The sequence below is a fragment of the Idiotropiscis lumnitzeri genome, chromosome 17 (genome assembly GCF_059441095.1).
Source record: "Idiotropiscis lumnitzeri isolate Australia: NSW breed Sydney's pygmy pipehorse chromosome 17, RoL_Ilum_1.0, whole genome shotgun sequence".
Classification (NCBI taxonomy): domain Eukaryota; kingdom Metazoa; phylum Chordata; class Actinopteri; order Syngnathiformes; family Syngnathidae; genus Idiotropiscis; species Idiotropiscis lumnitzeri.
In genome coordinates this window covers 5,208,602-5,228,917 of record NC_142407.1, presented here as the reverse complement: position 1 = coordinate 5,228,917, position 20,316 = coordinate 5,208,602, and the positions used below count along the sequence as shown (strand labels likewise).

At 41.0% G+C, this 20,316-nt stretch overlaps 1 protein-coding gene across 3 annotated transcripts in view; it reads right to left on the bottom strand.

Annotated features, from left to right (window-relative positions):
- The window catches only part of shroom1 (shroom family member 1), a 32,482-nt gene that overhangs the window by 8,468 nt on the left and 3,698 nt on the right, over positions 1-20,316 (bottom strand). For 2 of the 3 annotated variants that reach the window (XM_088279826.1, XM_088279828.1), the window contains exons 2-4: positions 16,357-16,428; positions 400-3,237; positions 134-320 (exon numbers count right to left, since the gene is read on the bottom strand). In XM_088279826.1, the coding sequence (XP_088135952.1) occupies positions 134-320; positions 400-3,035 (2,823 nt within the window). In that variant the 5' untranslated portion in view covers positions 3,036-3,237; positions 16,357-16,428. Of the gene's footprint in view, positions 1-133; positions 321-399; positions 3,238-5,138; positions 5,405-16,356; positions 16,429-20,316 lie in introns of those variants that run through there. The other variant, XM_088279827.1, reaches the window with a different exon arrangement.

Genomic DNA, 20,316 nt, shown 5'->3' with positions numbered 1-20,316 from the left:
TGTAGGCCAGAGCGGAAAAGTACAATTTTGTGAGTGAACATACAGTATTTCCGTTAGGTGAGGGTTCATATTTGTATTTGTTATGGCATGTATCCAAGTTTCCCCCCACAAAAAATGAAAAGATCTAACCCACCTGAAATGCATGTGGTGTGGATGTAGATCTGTTCCTGAAAATTGTTGGTGGTTCTGATTGGGCCACGAGACTCTCCACTGAGGCATACATCCCATTGGACGGACATTGTCCTTCCTTCCATCTGGGTTTGTTAGATTGCCCTGAGTGTTGGTCTGAACTGATTTGCGCGGAGAAGAATTGGACATACCTATGTTGTAAAAAAATGAAATGATCATGTAAAATGAAAAAAAGAACTCAACCGCTTTCCGTTCTGTCTCTAATCATACCTGATGGAGCTGGTGGAAGAATCAAGGATGCGTCCTGCAGACTGGGGTCTGTTGAGTTTCTTTTTGAGGTGATTGCACTCAGTGCTTGCTGATAAAGGCCTGGGACCCCAGTCAAATAGTTTTTCTCCCAGAGAGTGCCTCTGTCTGGGGGGTATTAGAAGCTGAGGACCCGGTTGTTGGGGTGGCACCACTTTCTGGCCGGTCTTGCGCTCCATGTATGCCACTAGTGCCTTGTGTTGCAGGTGTTTCAGGTTTGTCCTTGAAGCACTTGAGGCAGAGAGGGCGCGACCACGAGTCTCAAACAACTTCCTACGTGCTGCCACCAGTCCCTGCTCTCCTGGTTGCGTGTGATTCTGCCACTCACAGTCCAATACAAACTGCCCATCATTCTCGTTACTAAAGGAGCGACAACCCGAGTGGCTGGGGCCGCGACCAAGCTGGTTGAGCTTCTCCGGTTCTGAGTAGCACATCTTTTTCTGCTCTAGTGTCAATCGTTTTCGACCCCCAATTCGTGACGCTACCTGGGGTTGGGCCACAATTGCTGACCTCCGCTTTTCTATTTCTGTCTCTGTGTTCATTTGATTCGGACTCTGCCAAACCTCTTCTACTATGCTCTCTCTTTCCGTTTCCTCACAAGCTACAGATGGGGTGAGGGTGTCAGTGGAAGTCTCAGAATCTTGAGATGAGGAGAAAGAGTGAATGGCTGGGGGTCTCAGCTCAGGTTTTGGCCTGGGGCGACCAGTCAATGTCAATTGCAGATCCCTTCTTTTAAATGATGTCTCCTTCAGGACTTTTGACTGGGCATCCTTAAGCCTCTCTTTGTAGTACTTTTTATAGGAGTCATCCAGGGTATTACAGGCAACAGAGTTGACTCCCCCTGTATCATTCTTGGTCGCTTCCCCTTGTGGAGGTTTCCCGTTCTCTATAGACAGATCTCTGACACACGTTTTGTTACAAGCAGCTTCTTTATCTTTCACCCCAAATTCAGCATCCTTTTTAGACTGCAGTGTTGTCCTGTTAGCTTCAGTGAGATGGTAGAGAAGTGGTGTGGTTTCTTTGTTTATCCTATCACTTGCTACATCTTTCAGTGGTTGTCTTTTGCCCCTTTTTGCCTGTTCCTCTCGCTTAGGCTGGAATGTTGGTTCATTGCTGGTCTGTGAGGGGACTTCCTTTGTTTGTAAAGTTGAATGGTGGGAGTTTTTCTCAGGTCCGCAGTAAAATATAGGATTGTTGGTGGTGTGGTGCCCAATCTCTCGACTTTCTGTGTCAATTTCTTCAAAGGAATCCCAACTCCTAGAGGACCGTTTTGAAAAGGGAGTGGGTTTGTGATTCTCCTGATCTGAAACTCTTGGGATGAAGTCCTCTGTCTGGCTGCGTCTTTCATCCAGGACTTCTTTTATGGGCACAAATAAATTTTCCATTGTACTGTGAGATCGTTCACTCTCTTTCGGCCAAGGACTTTGCAACACAGTGGAGCATTCACTTGTAGCTTCAGACCCACACAAAGATGCAGAATGTGTTCTCATTCTGGCTTCCGAGTGCTTACACACTCCTGTGACAAAGTAGAATTGACCCTTATGCTGGATGCTGCTGTTGATAAAGCCCGTCTGACCCGCATTCCAAGGACTAGAAACATGGGCTGGGTCTAAACCAATCCAATCATAAGCGGAATGCGCCCTTTTTCGTGGATTCTCAAACTCACCACTGACATCATCGGGCTTACCATGATCCTCTCCACTGCATCCACCCCCACTTGATAGCTGTCTGGGCTTCAAGTACTCAGACTGGCTTCTGCCTTTGGGAGGTGACTGTCTCAGGAAGTTTGATGATTTCTGCTGCTTAGAGAGGTCTTTGTTGTCTGTGATGAAAAGATGCGACGGGTTAATGGACACCCTGTTTTGTTCAAAAGAGGGCACTTGAGAGCGGTAGCTTGGCAGCTGCAGATCCTCCCCTGTTGGCACTGCCCTTCTATCTGAGTACATTGGTTTGGGACTAATGACAGAGGTGCTTGACTCCAGCTTAGCCGTCCCCATTTGAGGGACATTCACTCTATGGGGGTGTGGATGATTATGGTGTCTGGGTTGTTGAGGGTCAGTACTGTGTTGACCCTTGCTGTTTTCTAAGTTTTTAGTAGCTGTGAAAATTTCCTGTCGTGCTGGGACTGGAGGAGGACAGATGGGAGTGTAATCTTCTTGGGATGGAGGCCTAGGAGGCACCTTTGTTATTGTTATGTCATTGGTATGGAAACTGCCATTAACATTCTGGATAGGGGTAGTATTGCGAAAGTTCTGTGAGATCACCTCCATAGAACGATACAACTGGTCCATGGTTTTTGCGTTTGTTTGCAGAACCTGGCTGGGATGACAAATAGACTTCAAATACTTAAGGTCAGCATAGTGACTGAAAGCGCTGGGCTGTAGGTCCTCTGGGAAGTGAAGAGAAGGCGGATAGTCCGGTGCAGTGGACCCCCCCGAGAAGGAGCTGTAGGCAGAGTCTCCTTTGCCGTGCTGGTGGTGAGCAAGTTGTTCAACAATGCTGCTGTTGGACTTGGCTGGAGAGAGCCGGCTGACAGGCATGCTCAGTGGATGCAGGTCCACGTTGCTCATTCTCTCAAAGTGGAAGCTGTAGGAATCCATGGAATAACGATACAGATGTCGAAGATGAATGAGTGGAGTTTTACTTGTATTTGCATTGATGGAATGAGCTGCCTTTAGACTGGGGAAAGTGCCACCAACACATTTGCACAGGGTTGTGCAGAGCACAGCTCGCGAATTAGGTCATTTTCCCACCTCCTCCTCGCTTATTCAAATCCTTTAGGAATTGTCTGCTCACAAGTACCTGGAGAAGAAAAAAAACCACAGACCAGCTGTTAGCCTGAAATTTATTTGGCACACACTCCTTGGACAGAAAACAAGTGCATTTTGTGTAAAGCCTATGATTCACCATCATATTCGGTATTTCCTTTATAAGTCAGAACAGCTAATAATCACTTGTGTAAGGGAGTCTCCCTCATACCGTACATTAACCTGGACTCTAATTAGGCCTTGAGGTCGGCTTAGCACATTGCAGCACACACGTGAAAATATTCTAGGAATTCTGTGGAACTACAGTGCACGGGTTGAATGTTCATGTGACACCTAATACCTCGTTAAAAAGCATTGTTGACCTGTAATACTTGTCACCTGTATTTTTTCTTGGAATCGAGCCATTGCAACACAAAATCACAAAGTAGGTCAGGTAAACATGTATTTTACCTTGATAAAACCCTAAGAACCGGGGTCGAGAAACATACCCATGCAAGTTAATGATCGGGTCATGCCGGAGTCATAACAACTGTTGTGTTACTGTCGGGTTCTCTGTCTTGAACTGTGCGCCTGTCATCAAGCTGTCATCTAACTCAGAGGCCAATGTTGCCAATAAAAGCCAACCAGTTCATCAGCTTGAACAATGCACTTTTGATGTTTGGCTGCAGCAATGATGCTAACAAGAATACACGTGCACATTAGTTATTTACCATCTTATTATGTTGATGTTTCATCTGGTAATTAAAAAATATATTAAAAAAATTTTATTTTAAAAAAAAAGTTGTTAAATGCATTTTGGCTCTACGTCAACATGTATCCGTAAACTGTAAACGCACACAATTTGATATCAACTAATGCCATTTTCATGGATTTATTTAAATTTACACGTTGACAATGATTTAGAACATTTTCGGAAATTCTGCTCACCCAACCAACCCAAAAAAATAATACTGTACCAGGAATGTTTTGTTAAGACAAATACTACGTTTATAATTTTAGTAATTTTTACAAAAAGCAGCACATTAAAACAAATACTGTATATTCCTTCCCTTCTTCTCTCATTTTAGAATACAAAATATTGCATTTTCACAAAATGATCAAAGACATGAACACAAAATTAGGTATTTTTCATTAATATTGACAACACAACTTCAAAAAAGTCTCAAGTCTTCAAAGCCAATTACTTTTGTAATTTCCATCCAGGACACACCTTTGGCACATCAACAGCTGTCTATAAAAAATGGCTCTGTGCCACTAACTTTGCTCAAGGCTGCCTTGAAACTGCCAAATAAAAAAATACAATTGGCCGAGAAAAAGCAGAGAAAAGAAAACTCAAAGGTGGTGGTTGTTTCGTATACACACAAAAAGCCAAATCACAAAACCATTTGAAACTACATTATTAAAGAGGATGTAATGTGTGAAGGCCTTTCTGATCAGCAAGTGCAGATACATAGAGAGAGAGAGAGCGAGAGAGATAGAGAGGGGGACAGAGAGACAGAGAGAGAGAGACAGAGAGAGAGAGTGAGAGAAAGAGAGAGGGAAAGAGAGAGAGAGAGAGAGAGAAAGAGAGAGAGAGAGAGACAGAGAGAGAGAGAGAGTGAGAGAAAGAGAGAGAGAGAGAGAGAGAGAAAGAGAGAGAGAGAGAGACAGAGAGAGAGAGATAGTGAGAGAGAGAGAGCGAGAGAGGGGCTCCAAAACAGGGGAGCGCTCAAGTGGAAGTGATGGAGGGGACAGGCAGTGACACAATGTACAGAGAAGGGGAGTGAAGTAGGGGAGAGACAGAAACAGGGTGACTCGCCCAGACAAATACCCCCACACGCAACCGAGACAAAACAGGACACACAAGAGTGCAGAACAAGAACCACAGAACTCTACGAGAAAGGAGGGCTCCACTTCACAAGAGCCCCCGTTGGCGTAAAACAACACAAAACTTACCCAAACTTTTATTCTTGGGCCTGTTCAACCCCAGAATGTCTATGTGGCCTCCCAAAGCGAAAAATCAAAAATGCCCATTCCGCTTTCACAGCAAGCTGCTTCCAGGAGGCGGCAGCGCCAAGTAACCAGGCGAGCACGATATTGAGAGGGAAGACTTTCAGAGAGTGGCTTGTCCCTCCAAGCAACACCCCCCCTCTCTGCGACCCGAGGTTTCCTAGTGAAAGCCAACGATTGGCCGGCTGATGACGTCCGGCTCCGCGATGCACAATGAGAGCAGCAGAGGGAATATTTCACGTTAGCACTGAACAACACAGAGAGAGAGAAAAAAAAAAAAAAGAGGCCTCGCATTCCTGGCTGGCTTCAAAGACGGAGCACAGCCCAGGCGCCATTCATTCCCAAGGTCCTGAGCCGGCACATGGAGACTGGCCAAGGCAGGAGGGAGGAGGAGAAAGAAGCAAGGGGGGGTGGATGAGTGGACGGGTGACCTCTAGGGGCCTGCACCACCCCCCAGCAAAAAACTCAAAAGACTAATTACATTTTTTTTTTTTTTTACACGCCTTGTCATTTAGAGAGTCATGACTATAGCCACACAACATTTAGCTTCTGTGTTATTGTCATTGCCATCCATTTTTTTTAATTAGTGTTAACATCGCCGGAGCCGTAGTCATACTTGGCCTACTTTCACAATGTCATTTTAAAGCCACGCTCAATGGCTGAAAATGTGGACGGACAACATACTGGAGGTGGAGAAAGGAGGATGACGCCAAATGTTGCCGTCACGTGGCGTTTTTCTTAACCACAACACTAAGAACAACAGTTTCTCACGAAGGAAACCAGCAATGGAGTACTATAGAGGTGCGAAAGCCTTCTTTGCTAAAGATTATCTTTACTTTATTGTGGACTGTGATACAGTTCTTAGCTTCCAACTTTGTGATGATGGACAAACATTCAAGAGTCAGGAGAGTTACAGTACAGTGGTACCTTGACTTGAATCGAGTTTTTCTAGTTATAAACAGTGCGTTGTTCTTTTTTTTTTTTTTGCAAACAAAAATTTTAGATGTCAAGAGCTCCCGATATGCCACAGTTAAATAAAATGGGGGGAAAAAATGCGGTTAAAGTCCTGTCATGCCCTCTCATGTGGGCAAAGAGAGCCATATTGACAAACAGTCAAACACAAATACAAAATGAGAACATTGGCAAGGAGCTGCTGCAGGCCGCAACTCATGCTCAGACGCTCACAGCCTTACAAGGCCACGTTCCTCAGAGGCACACATCCAACACACAAATACTACAGTAAGTATAGTTTACAGTGCTATTTTTCTTAATTAAAAATATAATTTCTTTTGGTGAGGCTCAAATTGATTAATGGTAGCGCAAATAATTTCAATGGGGAAATTTGATTTGATATCGAAGTAGACTGAACTATAAGCATGGTCATGGAATAAATAAAAATAAGTCTTATTTTGTAGTATGGATGGCAAAAGGTGGATAATTATGAGTTATTTGTAACTTTTTTTATTTTGATACATTGCTGACATCCATTTCAATTATTTTTTTAAAATACATCCTAAAAGTAAAAAACAAAAGAAAAATGGAATTGAAATCATCATAATGTGTGACATGAGTAAATCTCAAGTGTGCAAAATGTTAACACATGTTGTATATGTTTTGCTTGTTGAAGATTTTGCTTGATGAAAACCATAATCCAAACTTGAATGAGACAACCTGCCGAGCCCCCCTTTGGCACGCCCTTTGTTTTGAAATTGTGGACCTGATGGCCTTGACCTTTTCCACTTTGTTTATTATAAGTGTAAATTACATTTCCCAAGATCTCCCATCCCCACCCCGCATCTCTTCAACAAAAGGGGACTCCACATGTCATGACATTACACAATAGAAAACCATTTCACATTGTAGTAGCAGTTTGTCTTTTGAGGGTAGGGGTCAGGGCGCTGCATTGCTGCCCCCCTCCTGCAATACTGCCCAATGTAGCGGCACATAATACACGAGCCAGAAATTGAACTGAAATTAGAGAAATACATTTTAAATAAATTCAATTATACTACAGTATTGCTCCCCATGGTTCCGTTTCCATTACATGTTAATAAAGCAGGATTTTATTTTTACTAACTCATTCAATCCATAAGATTTACATATACCTTTTCAAAAATGTAGTCCCTGCCTCCCTATTTATACGTCTTAGCCTTTTTTTTTTTTTTTTGCGTCATAGCACCGTGTTTTTAAAGCATTAGAACACAATATTCTGTTGGCCTCGCAAAATCATCCTAATCCAGAAAACCCGCTGGGATTCAGCGGTTTCCTCTAGTGAAAATGTCAAATTATGACTTTAAACATAACATGTCAAATCACTACCTGATTTTCCACGGGAAAAATAAATCTATCAACTTTTTACAACTCTTTTGTCAAGAGTGAAACAACGCCCAACTTTTACACTTCCCCACATGTGATCCACAATTACGGATGAACATTGAACACTGAACAACCTCATGACCGTGTTCTGCCTGGCAACCGAGCATCGCGGGAGAGGGAGAAGTATTAGGCTTAAGCGCCGCAGGAATGCAACGAGAACATGTGCGCCGCAGAGAAAAAAAAACGCCATTGTCAGGAAATGTGTTGACAAGGACACAATTTCTTAATGAGGATAAGATTGATGAAGGAATTGAAAGAGTGCGACGCGAGGCTAAGAGCGAGAGAAGAGTCAACAACTGACTGAAGAAGGGGAATGGGGTACAAGACTTTTACATTTTTCCGGGAGTTTCCTTTGTGCAACTAAACGGTGAGCAGACCATCAAACCATGGACAAGAGAAAGTCTTGTTGCCATGTGGTGGTGTGGAGGTTGTGTTGCCAGGCAGCGCTCACGCTGCCATCTTCAAATCTGCTGTCACAGTCTAATAAGCTCTACATTCCTGCTCTCCATCCAGCACAAACACCTGACAATATTGAACTTTTCCAGGGATTGCATGGTACCACTAGACTTTAGATATCACACAACTAGTCAACTGTTACTGAGGATCTACATGACGCCTGCAAGAATTTGCCAGTACACTGACCTGTGCCACTGATAAACCTCCAATGACTTCTGGCCAATTACTTTTGCATTATAGACTCCACTGAGTTTTTTGTTTTTTGGTTGCAATATGATCTTGTCACGCTGACTTTAAACTGGATACAGTAGGCACACTAGAAATACAGGTTGAAGATCGCGGCTGCAGGCGATGTAGTTTTGCTTTATTGAAAGTCTGCATTTGGACAAAACTAGCATGTGTGTGTGTTTTCTCGAAAAACACAGCAAGGAAACTCACTATTGCTAAGGAATATTGTCTTTTTAAGTTGATGAGATGCAAGGTGACCAAAGCGGCATCATTTCAATTAATCGACAGATTTTCTTTGGTTTTACATACAAAAAAACAAATTAAATGACTGCAAACGTGTTAAAAGGACCAGCACATGCATGATAATCGATCACCTGACCACTAAGAATTCTCTAGATATTGTGAAACTGATGATGAATTGTGTTGGAGGAGAAATAGATGCACTACTTGGCCTCAATCTTTGGGGGCGCTGTTGATTCACTTGCAACTAATTTTCGAACGAAAAACATGTTGCCAACTTATGGGAAGTTGCATAACATCCAACCTATGACACAAATGATATTATTAATGGCTTTGAAACAGGAGTTCATAACATAAATTAGTTGTTGATCTGATATTTATGATCTGTTATCAACATAAATGTACTTGGCACCTTAATTTGGCTCAGCTCCAAATAGCATGAAGTTGATCCACACCACTTGTAAGTGCTGTGCCACTGGCCATCATCTATTATTAATGGAAAAGAAATGGTCACAAAATCAATACCTGAATCTGGATGTTGACCATACTTTTATGATTTCCTCCTTAGCCCAATACATTTAGCCAATGACAGCAGAATGCCCTAGTCTATGGTAATTATGAAGCAATAGAGTCCCGGTTAGCTGGTTGGGAAAAAAACACATTGCTATCTGTCTACAAGGAGGGAGCTATGCACTCCCAAGCACACATCAGTTTGGCAAAAGCCACCAGCATTTTTTATGATCAAAAGTGATTGAGGACACACCCAAAGTCAAGACTTACCTGTTTGACATGGTTAAAATAGTAAGGACATTTGAGCAAGAAATGCGTACAAGACAAATAAACAACGTCTGCCTGAGAACAAAAAAGCCAGGAACTTTGGGGTGGGGGGGTTTCAAAGAAACACACCCCCCCCTTACAAAAAATACAAATAAAAATGAAGACAAGATGACCCAGCAGGAGGCTGGGGACAAACACTGCATGACTAAAAAAACAACAGTGAGTGACCCACTTCCTACTCAAAGGTGGGAAAAGTCTCCATCATTATAGAAAAATGTTCCTGCAAAGGGAAGAAAACAAGCGCTATTGTTCTTGAATTCTCCACTTCGCACTTTACATTGCATTTTTCTTTTAAAGCGATCTCTTTTATTGATTTTTATAGTATCACTTACTCGAATGCCCTTCCATGTGGGGAAGGAGAGCCACAATCGCCCAGTCACTTTTCAGCCATTTACTGAACGCCGAAAGAACAGTAAAACACAACACTACTACTCACGCAAGAGCTGCTTGTATTTTAACGGGAATGCCCTGTTCTGAGAACGGGAATGCCCCCTCACACCTAGGGCCACTGTTCGGTGTTGCCTGTTTTCTGTGGTGTTAGATTTATGCCACAATTACGGAAGCGTAATGTCAAATACCTCAAACACAGTCAATTGAAGGGTCTTCTGCATTCTGACACGCTGTTCTGATTGTTTTAGTAATAATTCAAGAATATATTTTTTTCAAATATCTTTGACTGGCTTCACGTTGTTGTCCCTTTAGCTCTATGTGCTGCAATAAACCTGTTTAGCATCAAAAATCACCTCTCGGAGTTGAGCATTTGAGTCTTCATCATTAGATGTCGCTATGGTACTTGTTTTGCAATCGCGTCGCGCCATTCTATTCCTATTGTAACACTATTTCCTGGGGGTGGTGAGTGTTATTCCGCAATCGGAGTTCGTGGGTGAAAAACCAGCACACAGAGAGGGAATAGCTCCACATCAGTCTTTTTATTCAATAGTCGGCTCACCTCTCTCAACGCGCCCCTCGCGTCACCACTCTCCTTCTTGTTTCTTTACAATCGATATCCCTCCGCCAATACAACACAACAATAGTTCCCCTAAATAAGAAATAAAATAGATCCATACAAATGTATATATCCTAGTAAAAATGAATCATCTTACACTATTTATATTACACCATATGGAAAGCGCTGTTGTGAAATGCGCTATATAAATAAAGTTGTCTTGTATATTTTTTACCCCACCTCTGAGTTACGATTGGACTGTAAACAGCCAATCAGAAACAGCCGTAAGCGTAAAACCACTTGGAGGGTCTTTTACACGCGAAACACATTTTGTACACATTAAGCCATCATTAAGGCTCACTGCGCGACACTGTCGTATTGGGAACACCCCGGTGCTGACTGGATCCTTCTCATTGGTCGACTAAACGTTGACAGGAACGCCCAGTGGGCGTTCTTGTGTCCTAACAGTAACGCCCCAGCTGCAGGCGGACCCTTCTCCATGGTATGAGTGTGAGCACGGATGGGTTGTCTATGTGTGCCCTGAGATTGGCTAGCAACCAGTTCAGGGTGTACTCCGTCTGCTGCCCGAAAATAGCTGGGATAGGCTCCAGCACCCCCGCGACTCTTGTGAGGACAAGCGGTATAGACAATGGATGGATGGATTGATTTCAGCAATTGCGGGTGGGTCTGGTGGTTTTTCCCGTGATAAACAGGAGTTCACCATAATGCCAATAAAATCATGCCGTCTTCAATGTCACAGATGTCAAACTCAAGGCCTGGGGGCCAGATCTGGCCTGTGACCTCATTTTATGTGGCCCGCGAAGGGCAAATCATGTGCGTAAACTTCCTGTTTCTCGCACATTCTCTTCACTTTTAACAACACTGAGATATGAGATATTGGCATTTATTTGTTCCCAATCATCTCCTTTTAAAATAAATTGAAAAATTGTAGAACAAACAATTGCTTACTGCCTTCTGATTTCAAAACTGACTTTCTATCAATTTGTTGTGTGTTTGTGATAAAGTAAGGTGATCATACATTTATAAGGTTTCACAGTCATAACGGACCTCTGAGGGAAACTATAACTACGATGTGGCCCATCCACAAAAATGAGTTACATTGTTACTTTAATACATTGTTCTTAGTTTGTTAGTTGGCAAAATTGTAAAAAATTATGAAACACATTTTTTGGAAATTTTGCAACTGGTGGCTTGTTAAATTTCAATGCAAATCCAAACTGAGAATAATTCACAACCCTTCATCTTGTAAATATTGGGAAGGACTGATCATAAACACTATCTTTTAAAGGTATAGGTGTTTATGAGAAGAAGCCTATCACAAAGCTCTAGATAGACTACACTAGTCCTTTAAGAACACTAAAAAATAAATTACAGGACAGGTTTGGTAGCAAAATATATAATAAAAATATTTTTTGTTGTTTTGTCTTAAAAGATCTGCACTCTGATGAATACTGTGCAAAATTATCTCGGAATTTGTATTGGCAAACATTAGAGAGTACTGAATCCCTATTTCCTAGATTTGAATCAATCTGCAACTCAAGCAACAGGCCACAATGTAACAAACGCCTCGCTAACTACCTCGCACAAGGCCGTACAAACCATCCCTGTCCTGTTACATAATGAACTACGTCGCAAGCAGCTGACAGCAGACACAATAACGCGCGAGTTGACCCCCAACCCCCCCCAAGTTGTTGCTAGGACAGTCATCACAATGCGTGACTTCACCATCGAGATGTGGCATGCACAGCGCACGGGTTGTTTCAATACTGGCATCTGTATGATTTCCTTGTCACGCTGTGAAGGTTGACGGGAAAATCAATGGTTTGAACACAACTAAATGAAATAATAAAGAAAAATAAATCTACTTTTACTGGTGCAGGCTGATCAATGAAATCATTGTCCACATATCGATAAGCAAGTATGGAAGGATCCAACAAACTAATCAAACTATTGTAATTTATTGCACAGAACCATGCAACTGGACAGGCGACATTTTAAATTAAAATTGGAAGATTATCGTTTACGCATTAGGTTTGCATAACCTTGTTTGAGGGAAAACAGCCAGGCCTACAATAAGACTAGAATTATATAGCCGTTTTTATTTTATTATACCCTGTTGAGAGAGAGCAACAAAGTAAATGAGGAAAATTATTAAAAATATAAAAACACCAAAATATTTAAGATAAGATAAGATAAGATAAGATGTCCTTTATTAGTCCCACAATGGGGAAATTTGAGGTGTTACAGCAGGTGTCCTAATATGCACAGTGGCAGTCAGCAGGCCACTCTGGTGACACGTGTAAATTATACTCAATGAGCAGAATGTGCTTGAGGTGTTGCTCAACCTCATTTGCATACAATAAACCACAATAGAGGCGTCACATTCTGTTTGCACAATACGTGTTCAGGAGCGCTCACTTACGTAAGCCACTTATTGTACAGAAGCATCATTATTCCCAGCTGGAAGGACACTGTCTGACGCAATAAAAGAGAAACTGAACGGCTGCATGGAAAAGTTACTTATGTAACGCCAACAATAGCACAATTGCCATGTGCACACAGCAAGTTGAGTGCAGCTGATAAAAAGATTGCGAGACTCTTCCGGTTGAATCACAAGGATGTCAACCTGTGGGTGTACGTTCATAATTTTCTTTCGCCTCGTTAGGGTCACAGGTGAGCAGGAGCCTATCCTGTCGGACGGTGAGCAAGGGGCGAACTGCTTTGCCACTATGACAAAAAATGTGTGCTAAGGAGCAAATTCGGGATTTTGCTCAAGGGCACTTGGACATGATCTCAGGGCTGAGGATGGAAACCACAACCTTGGAGTCGGGAGACAATGACTTCCATATAAACGTGATTGACTTTTTAAAAATTTAAGAGACCTGCACAGTTCAAGAGGCATTTTAATAGAGGGCCACTCATTTGATAGCAGCCTCACAATTATTGCATCCATTGAACTTTTGGATGCAGGGTCGGTTCTAGGCAGGAGGAGGAGAGGGCCTGGTCCCTTCAAATAAATATTGTGACCGCCCCCAAGCTAAATCCCAACCCAAATATATTATATTTCACATATTTTTATCTCGTGTCTCTCTTCTCCACGCCTCTTCTTACTGTCTTAATATCTTGATCGTCCACTCAAATATAAAACATATCAAGTTGTTTCTTGTGTCATGTTTCTTAACTCCACCCCATCTACGCTTTTCACTCTGCTCAGCGTATCGTTCTGCTGCCGGCTCGCTGTGAGGGATAGCTGGCTGCAGCGAGACCCAACTTCAAATCATCCGACAGTATGCAAATGAGACAGTGTCGTGTTTCTAATAGCAGTTTGCAGTAGTAAACTGCAAATGCAAAGAAAATTAGCTTTGTTAAACTAGTTCATTGTGTGGTGACATACTTAATTGCTAATAACTAGTGCTGTCAAGTGATAATTTTTTTTAACTAGTTAATCACAAAAAATTTCCATGATTAATTGCTATTAATCACACTTTGAACTACTATTTTTTGTGAAGCTTTTAACAGATATTTACCTGAATAATATGTTGGAATTATTGCAAAATCACCAAATATAAAGTATATTTAATTCAAAGACTGTTCTAATACATTTACAGTGTCATCTTTATCGGCATTTTTCTCAGAGACATTTCTCAAAACTGCCCACAAGCACCACACTCCAGCAGTGTTGGTTTGCAAGGTCCAGTGGTAACTTTGTTCTGAGATAATGAGCTAAAGATGTACAACTAATAAGGTACAATATTTACAAAGTATGCAAATTATTTTTGGAAGTAAGTCAAACCGAGTTAAAAAATTTTTTGATTAATCTCCAGAGTTAACGCTTTAATTTTGACAGCCCTACTAATAACATAAAAACAAGAACTCATATTTTTCTTGAAAATCTTCATTTGTTCAGTCAACCAAAACCATATAACCAAATTCTTCTAGTAGCTAAAGGATAGGATTCTACTAGAACAGGTTGTGTGCGCCCACTGGCGCTGTCTACTACGCGCCACAGACTGAGCACAAATTGTCCGTGCATGCAGACCCTTTAAAAAAAAAAATTAAATAAATAAAACCACATCCAACCAACCTCTGGCTGATCCCTCACAATGGCATCTTTACTTTTTCACTCCTGCAAAACTTTCAGCAGACTTGTCCTAGACTCGTGAATTCTCCTCAAGGACTCAGCATTGTAAACAAGCGACATACAACAGAGCACAAGTGGAGAGATTGCATGCATTCATTCTGAGGCTACATATACGAAGCAGCGCAATGCCCCCTCACGATTTGTGGCTGCCCCCTCATACATTTGGCCCCTATCGGGCCCGGCCTTGTGTGGATGCAAGAATTGTGTGTTAAAATGTAACTTGACCTCCTGAGATGTTTTCGATTGAAATAGCTTTTGATTGCAGTAAACATGACCTCTTAAAGCTGCCGATTCAACAAATGACTATTTGCAGTTCTTCACAAGCAATACAACCATTGGATGATTTAGAACAGTGCATTTTATGTTTTTTTTACCATGAAAGATTTTTTTTTAATTATTACTGGAGTTATTTTTTTTTAAAAAACAAGGTTGATGACTTGAAAATGATGCTCATTTGCATGTGTGTGAGTTTCGGGTTGTCCTAGAAGGGAAAAACAATGAAAAATATTATAAGCATGAGCAAAGGTACAAGTGTGAGAAAGTAGGTCACTGTCTTGTCAAAATGACTAGACAAAAAAAACAGGTGTGTCTTTACAAAGCCTGACTTTTGGATGTTTTCTGAGGCATAAGAGGAAAATCTAGACACACATGAAACTGCCCTGCGGGGGAGTAGGACAAGAAGTGTGTGTGTGTTAGTCTGTAGGACGTCAGCTCCGTGTTGCACACATTTGAATTGCAAACGAAGAGAGCATGGCTTCCCCCCAACATGGACACGGCTCAAGTCAACAGATGTGGGCTGAGAGTTATTGCAGGCAGGTCAGGGTTTTATGTGTTTTGGCATGCATAGTGACACTTGAGCTCACCTACTTTTTAACCAGTTTTTATTTTTTATTTTGAGTTTGAAGAGACTCACGTACTTGGTCTTTCCCACTTTAATTCTGTGATGTTAAAAACGTTCACACTGTATTCGGTGATGCTACTATTAAACAAATTGAGGCTACTGATACACTTTAACTTCATTTACAAGTTAAAGCCTTAAGCCATTATATTTATTAAAATGTATGAAGATGAAATTGAATTTTATGGACACAAAATAAAGAGAACCACACACGGTATACTTAAGCAAACACATATATAATATATAATGCCAGACAACAGATGGCCGAATGAATATGTCAACGATGCAGTGTCTATCTCCATAAGTAATATTCAAACACAAAAACCTCTGGCATTTCGTTAAACATTTGAAGAAATGTTGGACCTACCTTGGTGTCACCATAATTACTGAAGGCAACCATGAAAAGGGCTTACAGCAGATAATGCCTAGAAGCTTTGTGATATGGGTGTATAGGAAAAGTTATATTTCTGGGAAACTTGTGCTACGCTTAATAAAAAAAAAAAAAAAAGAAATTGTGTTTTTCAGCGATAATTGATGAATACAATTTAAAAAAAGAAGACATTTCCAATGACAATGTCAAGTATCAGTACTTGGTATCGGCGAGTCGGGCGACTTCTTAGATTGCTAATTTTTCACAAACCGAATAATCCTGCATGAGTGCATTTTCTCTACGGCCGCAACCCTTGTGAGGAGAAGTGTCTCGGATTATTAATGGATGGATGGATGGACGGATGGAAGTTTGCTTTATGCTACACAAAACACAAATTATTCAAGAATATGTCGAGAGGAATGTCTATTATAAGTGTGTCTGCCAGGCCTCCAGCGTCAAGTTCATCAAAATGTTACATTATACTTAGAAATATAGTTTAGGCTCATACATGAGTTAAACAGAGAGAGAGAGAGAGAGAGAGAGAGAGAGAGAGAGAGAGAGAGAGAAAATCCCTCTTTATTGTAGTTGTTGATAAGTGACAACTCCAATGGTGACACTGAATACAACAGCTTCACATGCAAGTTTACTTACCTCGTGTGTATAATTGTCTTCTTTTTTTCCCACCACTTGCTGAGACTCTTTCCTTTGGAATATATGTTGGTACTATAAAGTCAAAGGAAAAGCAAAACACATCGTTTTAATTCTTTGATGCTCGCTAAACTGGAGGTTCATGAGGAATTCGGACATGCAAAGTTGGATACTGTAAATGAGCTTGTTGCTTGTACTGTTTTCCAAATCCTGATTTGTATGACCAACATGCTGCCGGTTCGACTTCAGCAGTCCGACTGAATAAATATGCTTAAAATGTCATACATCTCTTTATCTGTCTTGTGCATCTACCATTAGGACATTTTGGATCACAATGGGCTCCTCACAGAAGGGAAAAAGAGTGAATGTCAAAGGAGGCGGGGCTGATTTAAATAGTGGAAAACAAATGACGCAGATTAAACTTTAGCAGGAAAAATGCGCAACACACTGTGGACTTTGGCACCTGCTGCGATGGCGAAAAATAGAGGAGGGAAGACGATTTGACATTTACTTCATAACATACACTATGTGACATTTACCGGGGCTCTTTTATTAGTCATATTATATAACTAAATACATCCATCACTGACGCATACCTTTTCATCTGCTCCACGCAACCTGAGAGGCTCTTCGGGCACACATGGTGCATGCACAAACACACAATTGTCTTTCTCTCATCATCTCTCTTACGAGCACACAAAGGATGAAGAGGGGCTCTGCCGTCTGATCTCAAGTGAAACAGCAACAATAAAAGACCCTTGAACATCAATCAGTGGACTGGATGGATTCTATATCTTTTTGTGTGTGATTTATGTTTTCAGTCATTTAGATGAATTTTAACGGGCTTGTAGGTGATGTTTTACTGGACAAGTACTATGCCATCAATCAAATGTGTTTTCTACTAAATCCAGGACACATGTTTCTCTCTAAAGATCAATGCCCTAAGATGAGGAAAGACATGGTCTGAAATTGCAAAAAAGAATGCAAAAAAGAAAAAAAAAAAAGTCAGATAAGTATCATCTGACTTTTTTTTGTGTATCTCACGAGATTTCAGGGAATGTCACGAAGCCTCAGTTCTGTCACGAAGATTTAACTTCACAAGAGAGGTTGTTTTTTTTGTCTTATTTTTACAGTTTCATTTTCTATTGCTATTTTCCTCATTAAGATCACGACTGAGCGCGAGCCTACCCCAGCTGACTCAGAGTTAAACCTTAGACTGATCGCCAACAAATTCCAGTGTTTTTACAGTTACAAACGTTCAAATGCAATATTCAGTACAGCTTATGTGTCACTGTACAGAAATAAGTCCTTAAAATCAGACAAAACTCCGAAACTTGAGACTTTAGCTCTGAGCAACGAAAGGATTAACCTCCCGCAAATGTGTTTTGTGATGTCACAGATGACTACAAGTGATGGCAAAGAAGAAAGTTTCAATAATAACCTTCCAAAACGGGAATGATGTTCCTGCGATGTAAGGCTTGAGGCGAAATGCGCATCTCGATCCTAGCGGCTCAGTAGAACACGACGATAGCGACGGTGGAGTTGACATTAATAAAAGAACAGAATGTAATCTTGCAAAGTCAGCAGTCTTTAGTCCCAAAGGAACATTCATTCCCTTGAACAAACAGCATTATCTCACTTTGACAATTGGATGGCAGCCAAGAATGTTCAAATGTTACTTAAAGGGGAAGTGAACCCCCCCAAAAAAATCTTTGCAATAAAATGTCCTTTGCTTTCACTAGTCTAAACATGGCCTTCTGATTAATATTGTGTTTGCGGAATACGAGTTCAGCAGCAATATCCACTCGTTTTTTTCGACATCTCAGGGAGCAGCCATTAAACAGAATGCCATGTTTTGACTAGTGGGCTCGACTTTCCCTATAAAATGTTACCTGTGACGTTAATAAAGGGATATCATAATAGCGACTGTTGGTTCTTGGAACGAGTATATTCACTTAAAGTTAATTCCTATGGGAAAATTGGAACATATCAGGACATCAACTAATGTTTTGGAATGGAAAAATAGAAAGGTACACACACACACACACACACCTACTCCCTGACATGCGACACCGACGTATCGCAATGACAGTCCCATAGCTCTAAACAAAAGTGTAGGCGTGGTGCCGTCGGATAACCAAAACAGACACACGCACACAACTATACAAGTGAGGGTTGGAAGGTGGTTTGGGATCTTTGGGTGATAACCTATGCTTGCTATTTATCTCCATCATGTCTGTCTGCTGAAGCATGAGGCCAGGAGAGACAAAAGAAAGAGGCTCTGATAATAAGTCACAAGAGCGACAGCATGATGAAGACGAGCCTGCAGAGCGGCACGGTGTGGTAATGACACGATAGCGCTCGTGAAATGCTTATGTCGCATGAAATTTGAGCATAGAGAGCTCCTCATATCAACCTCTTTATCGTAAAAAGTAGTAGTTAAAGCCAACACGAGAGTCTCTTCTTTAGCTTATGCTTTTGATCAAAATAACTGATGCAGTGTGATACACTTTAGGTAGTTAAGTGCGTTTTTTGAATATTTTTTCCACCCAATTATAGTACGAGAAAGAACTGATTAAATAAATAAAGGCAAAGAGACATATCTATGTGCCTATTAATTAGCAAACCATAATGACACAGCACTTGAAAGCCCATTAGACATAATCGTGGAGTCTATTCTCATGACAATTAAGAAGGATTTAACACAACAGATAATGAATTGTAATGACTGAAAAACAGTAATCATGAAGAGATTAAAAAAAAAAATGCCGGGACCAATTTGGGTGCAGTTTTCATGAAGGTTACAACAACACAGTGAATCATTTTGCTTCAACCTATAACCTATCACTTATTAATCCCTTAATATTTACATGCTTGATATGTTTCACACTTCCTGATAGTCAATCAAGCTTACACAACTTCATCTTCTTACAGGAAACTACCCAAAATGATGTCACCGGCAAAACATTTTACAGCCTTTTCCGAAGCTTGGCAATAGCGTCAGATCGTTACACTTGGTGTGTTTGACGGACTTCGGTCAGCCTTCGCGTTCTTGTCTTAATCTCGTTGCGGTTCTGTTGAAATGCAGTTGTGGTTGCTTTCATAGGAATTAACAATTAAAATTTAACTTCACGTGATGTTGTATGTAGAGAAATATTAACATGTTTCGGAATCAGAGTTTGGAGGGTATTTTATTAAATTATTAATTAGTCATTTTAATCATTTGAATCATATTTGAGATTATTCACGAGTCATGGAGATCTTAAGGCTAATGTATTCAAAAGAAATTATAAATTATAAAAAGCCTTTGTTGTTGGCGGAAACGAGGTCTCGTGAAGCACGTCACGAATACGACATTGAATGCAAACACTGCACCACAATTTACGCGGTATCAGGTGAATATTAACAGGCCATTGAGTCATTCACGCCATTAGATAGATTTCCGTGACGGATTTTTTTTTATTTTTTTAACCAGAGTGACACAGCTTAATTTTACTGAAGGGTAAAGCTGAAGGTATAAAATGGTGACTAGATTGCACCTGCACTTACTGATAATAATTTAATTGCCTGGAGTCGACATGCAAAAAGCACCGCGCCTTTCACTTATCACTGGGCTTAAATGGTTTATCTGGGATTTAAAAAAAAGAAATCATTACAACGGTAAATGTGGATGTAAACCGGCTTGAACTAGAAAAGCAAACCTTGGAGCCAAAACCAGTTAGTTCCACTTCACAGGGAAGCTGCGTGTTAAAAGGTCGAAATAAGAATGTAAACACAAAGAGTCCAAACAAGCACGCTGCAAGAGTTGAGAAGGAGCACATGCGCTATTTTGCACATTTTGGGATCCCGATGGCATCGCATCTGTCTATCCTTCATTTCCAGCAACTAAGCAGTAGCCTGTTAACGTCAGGAAGGACAAACAAACCCTTTTGCAATCCCACTTGTGAGAACAATTCAATCTTC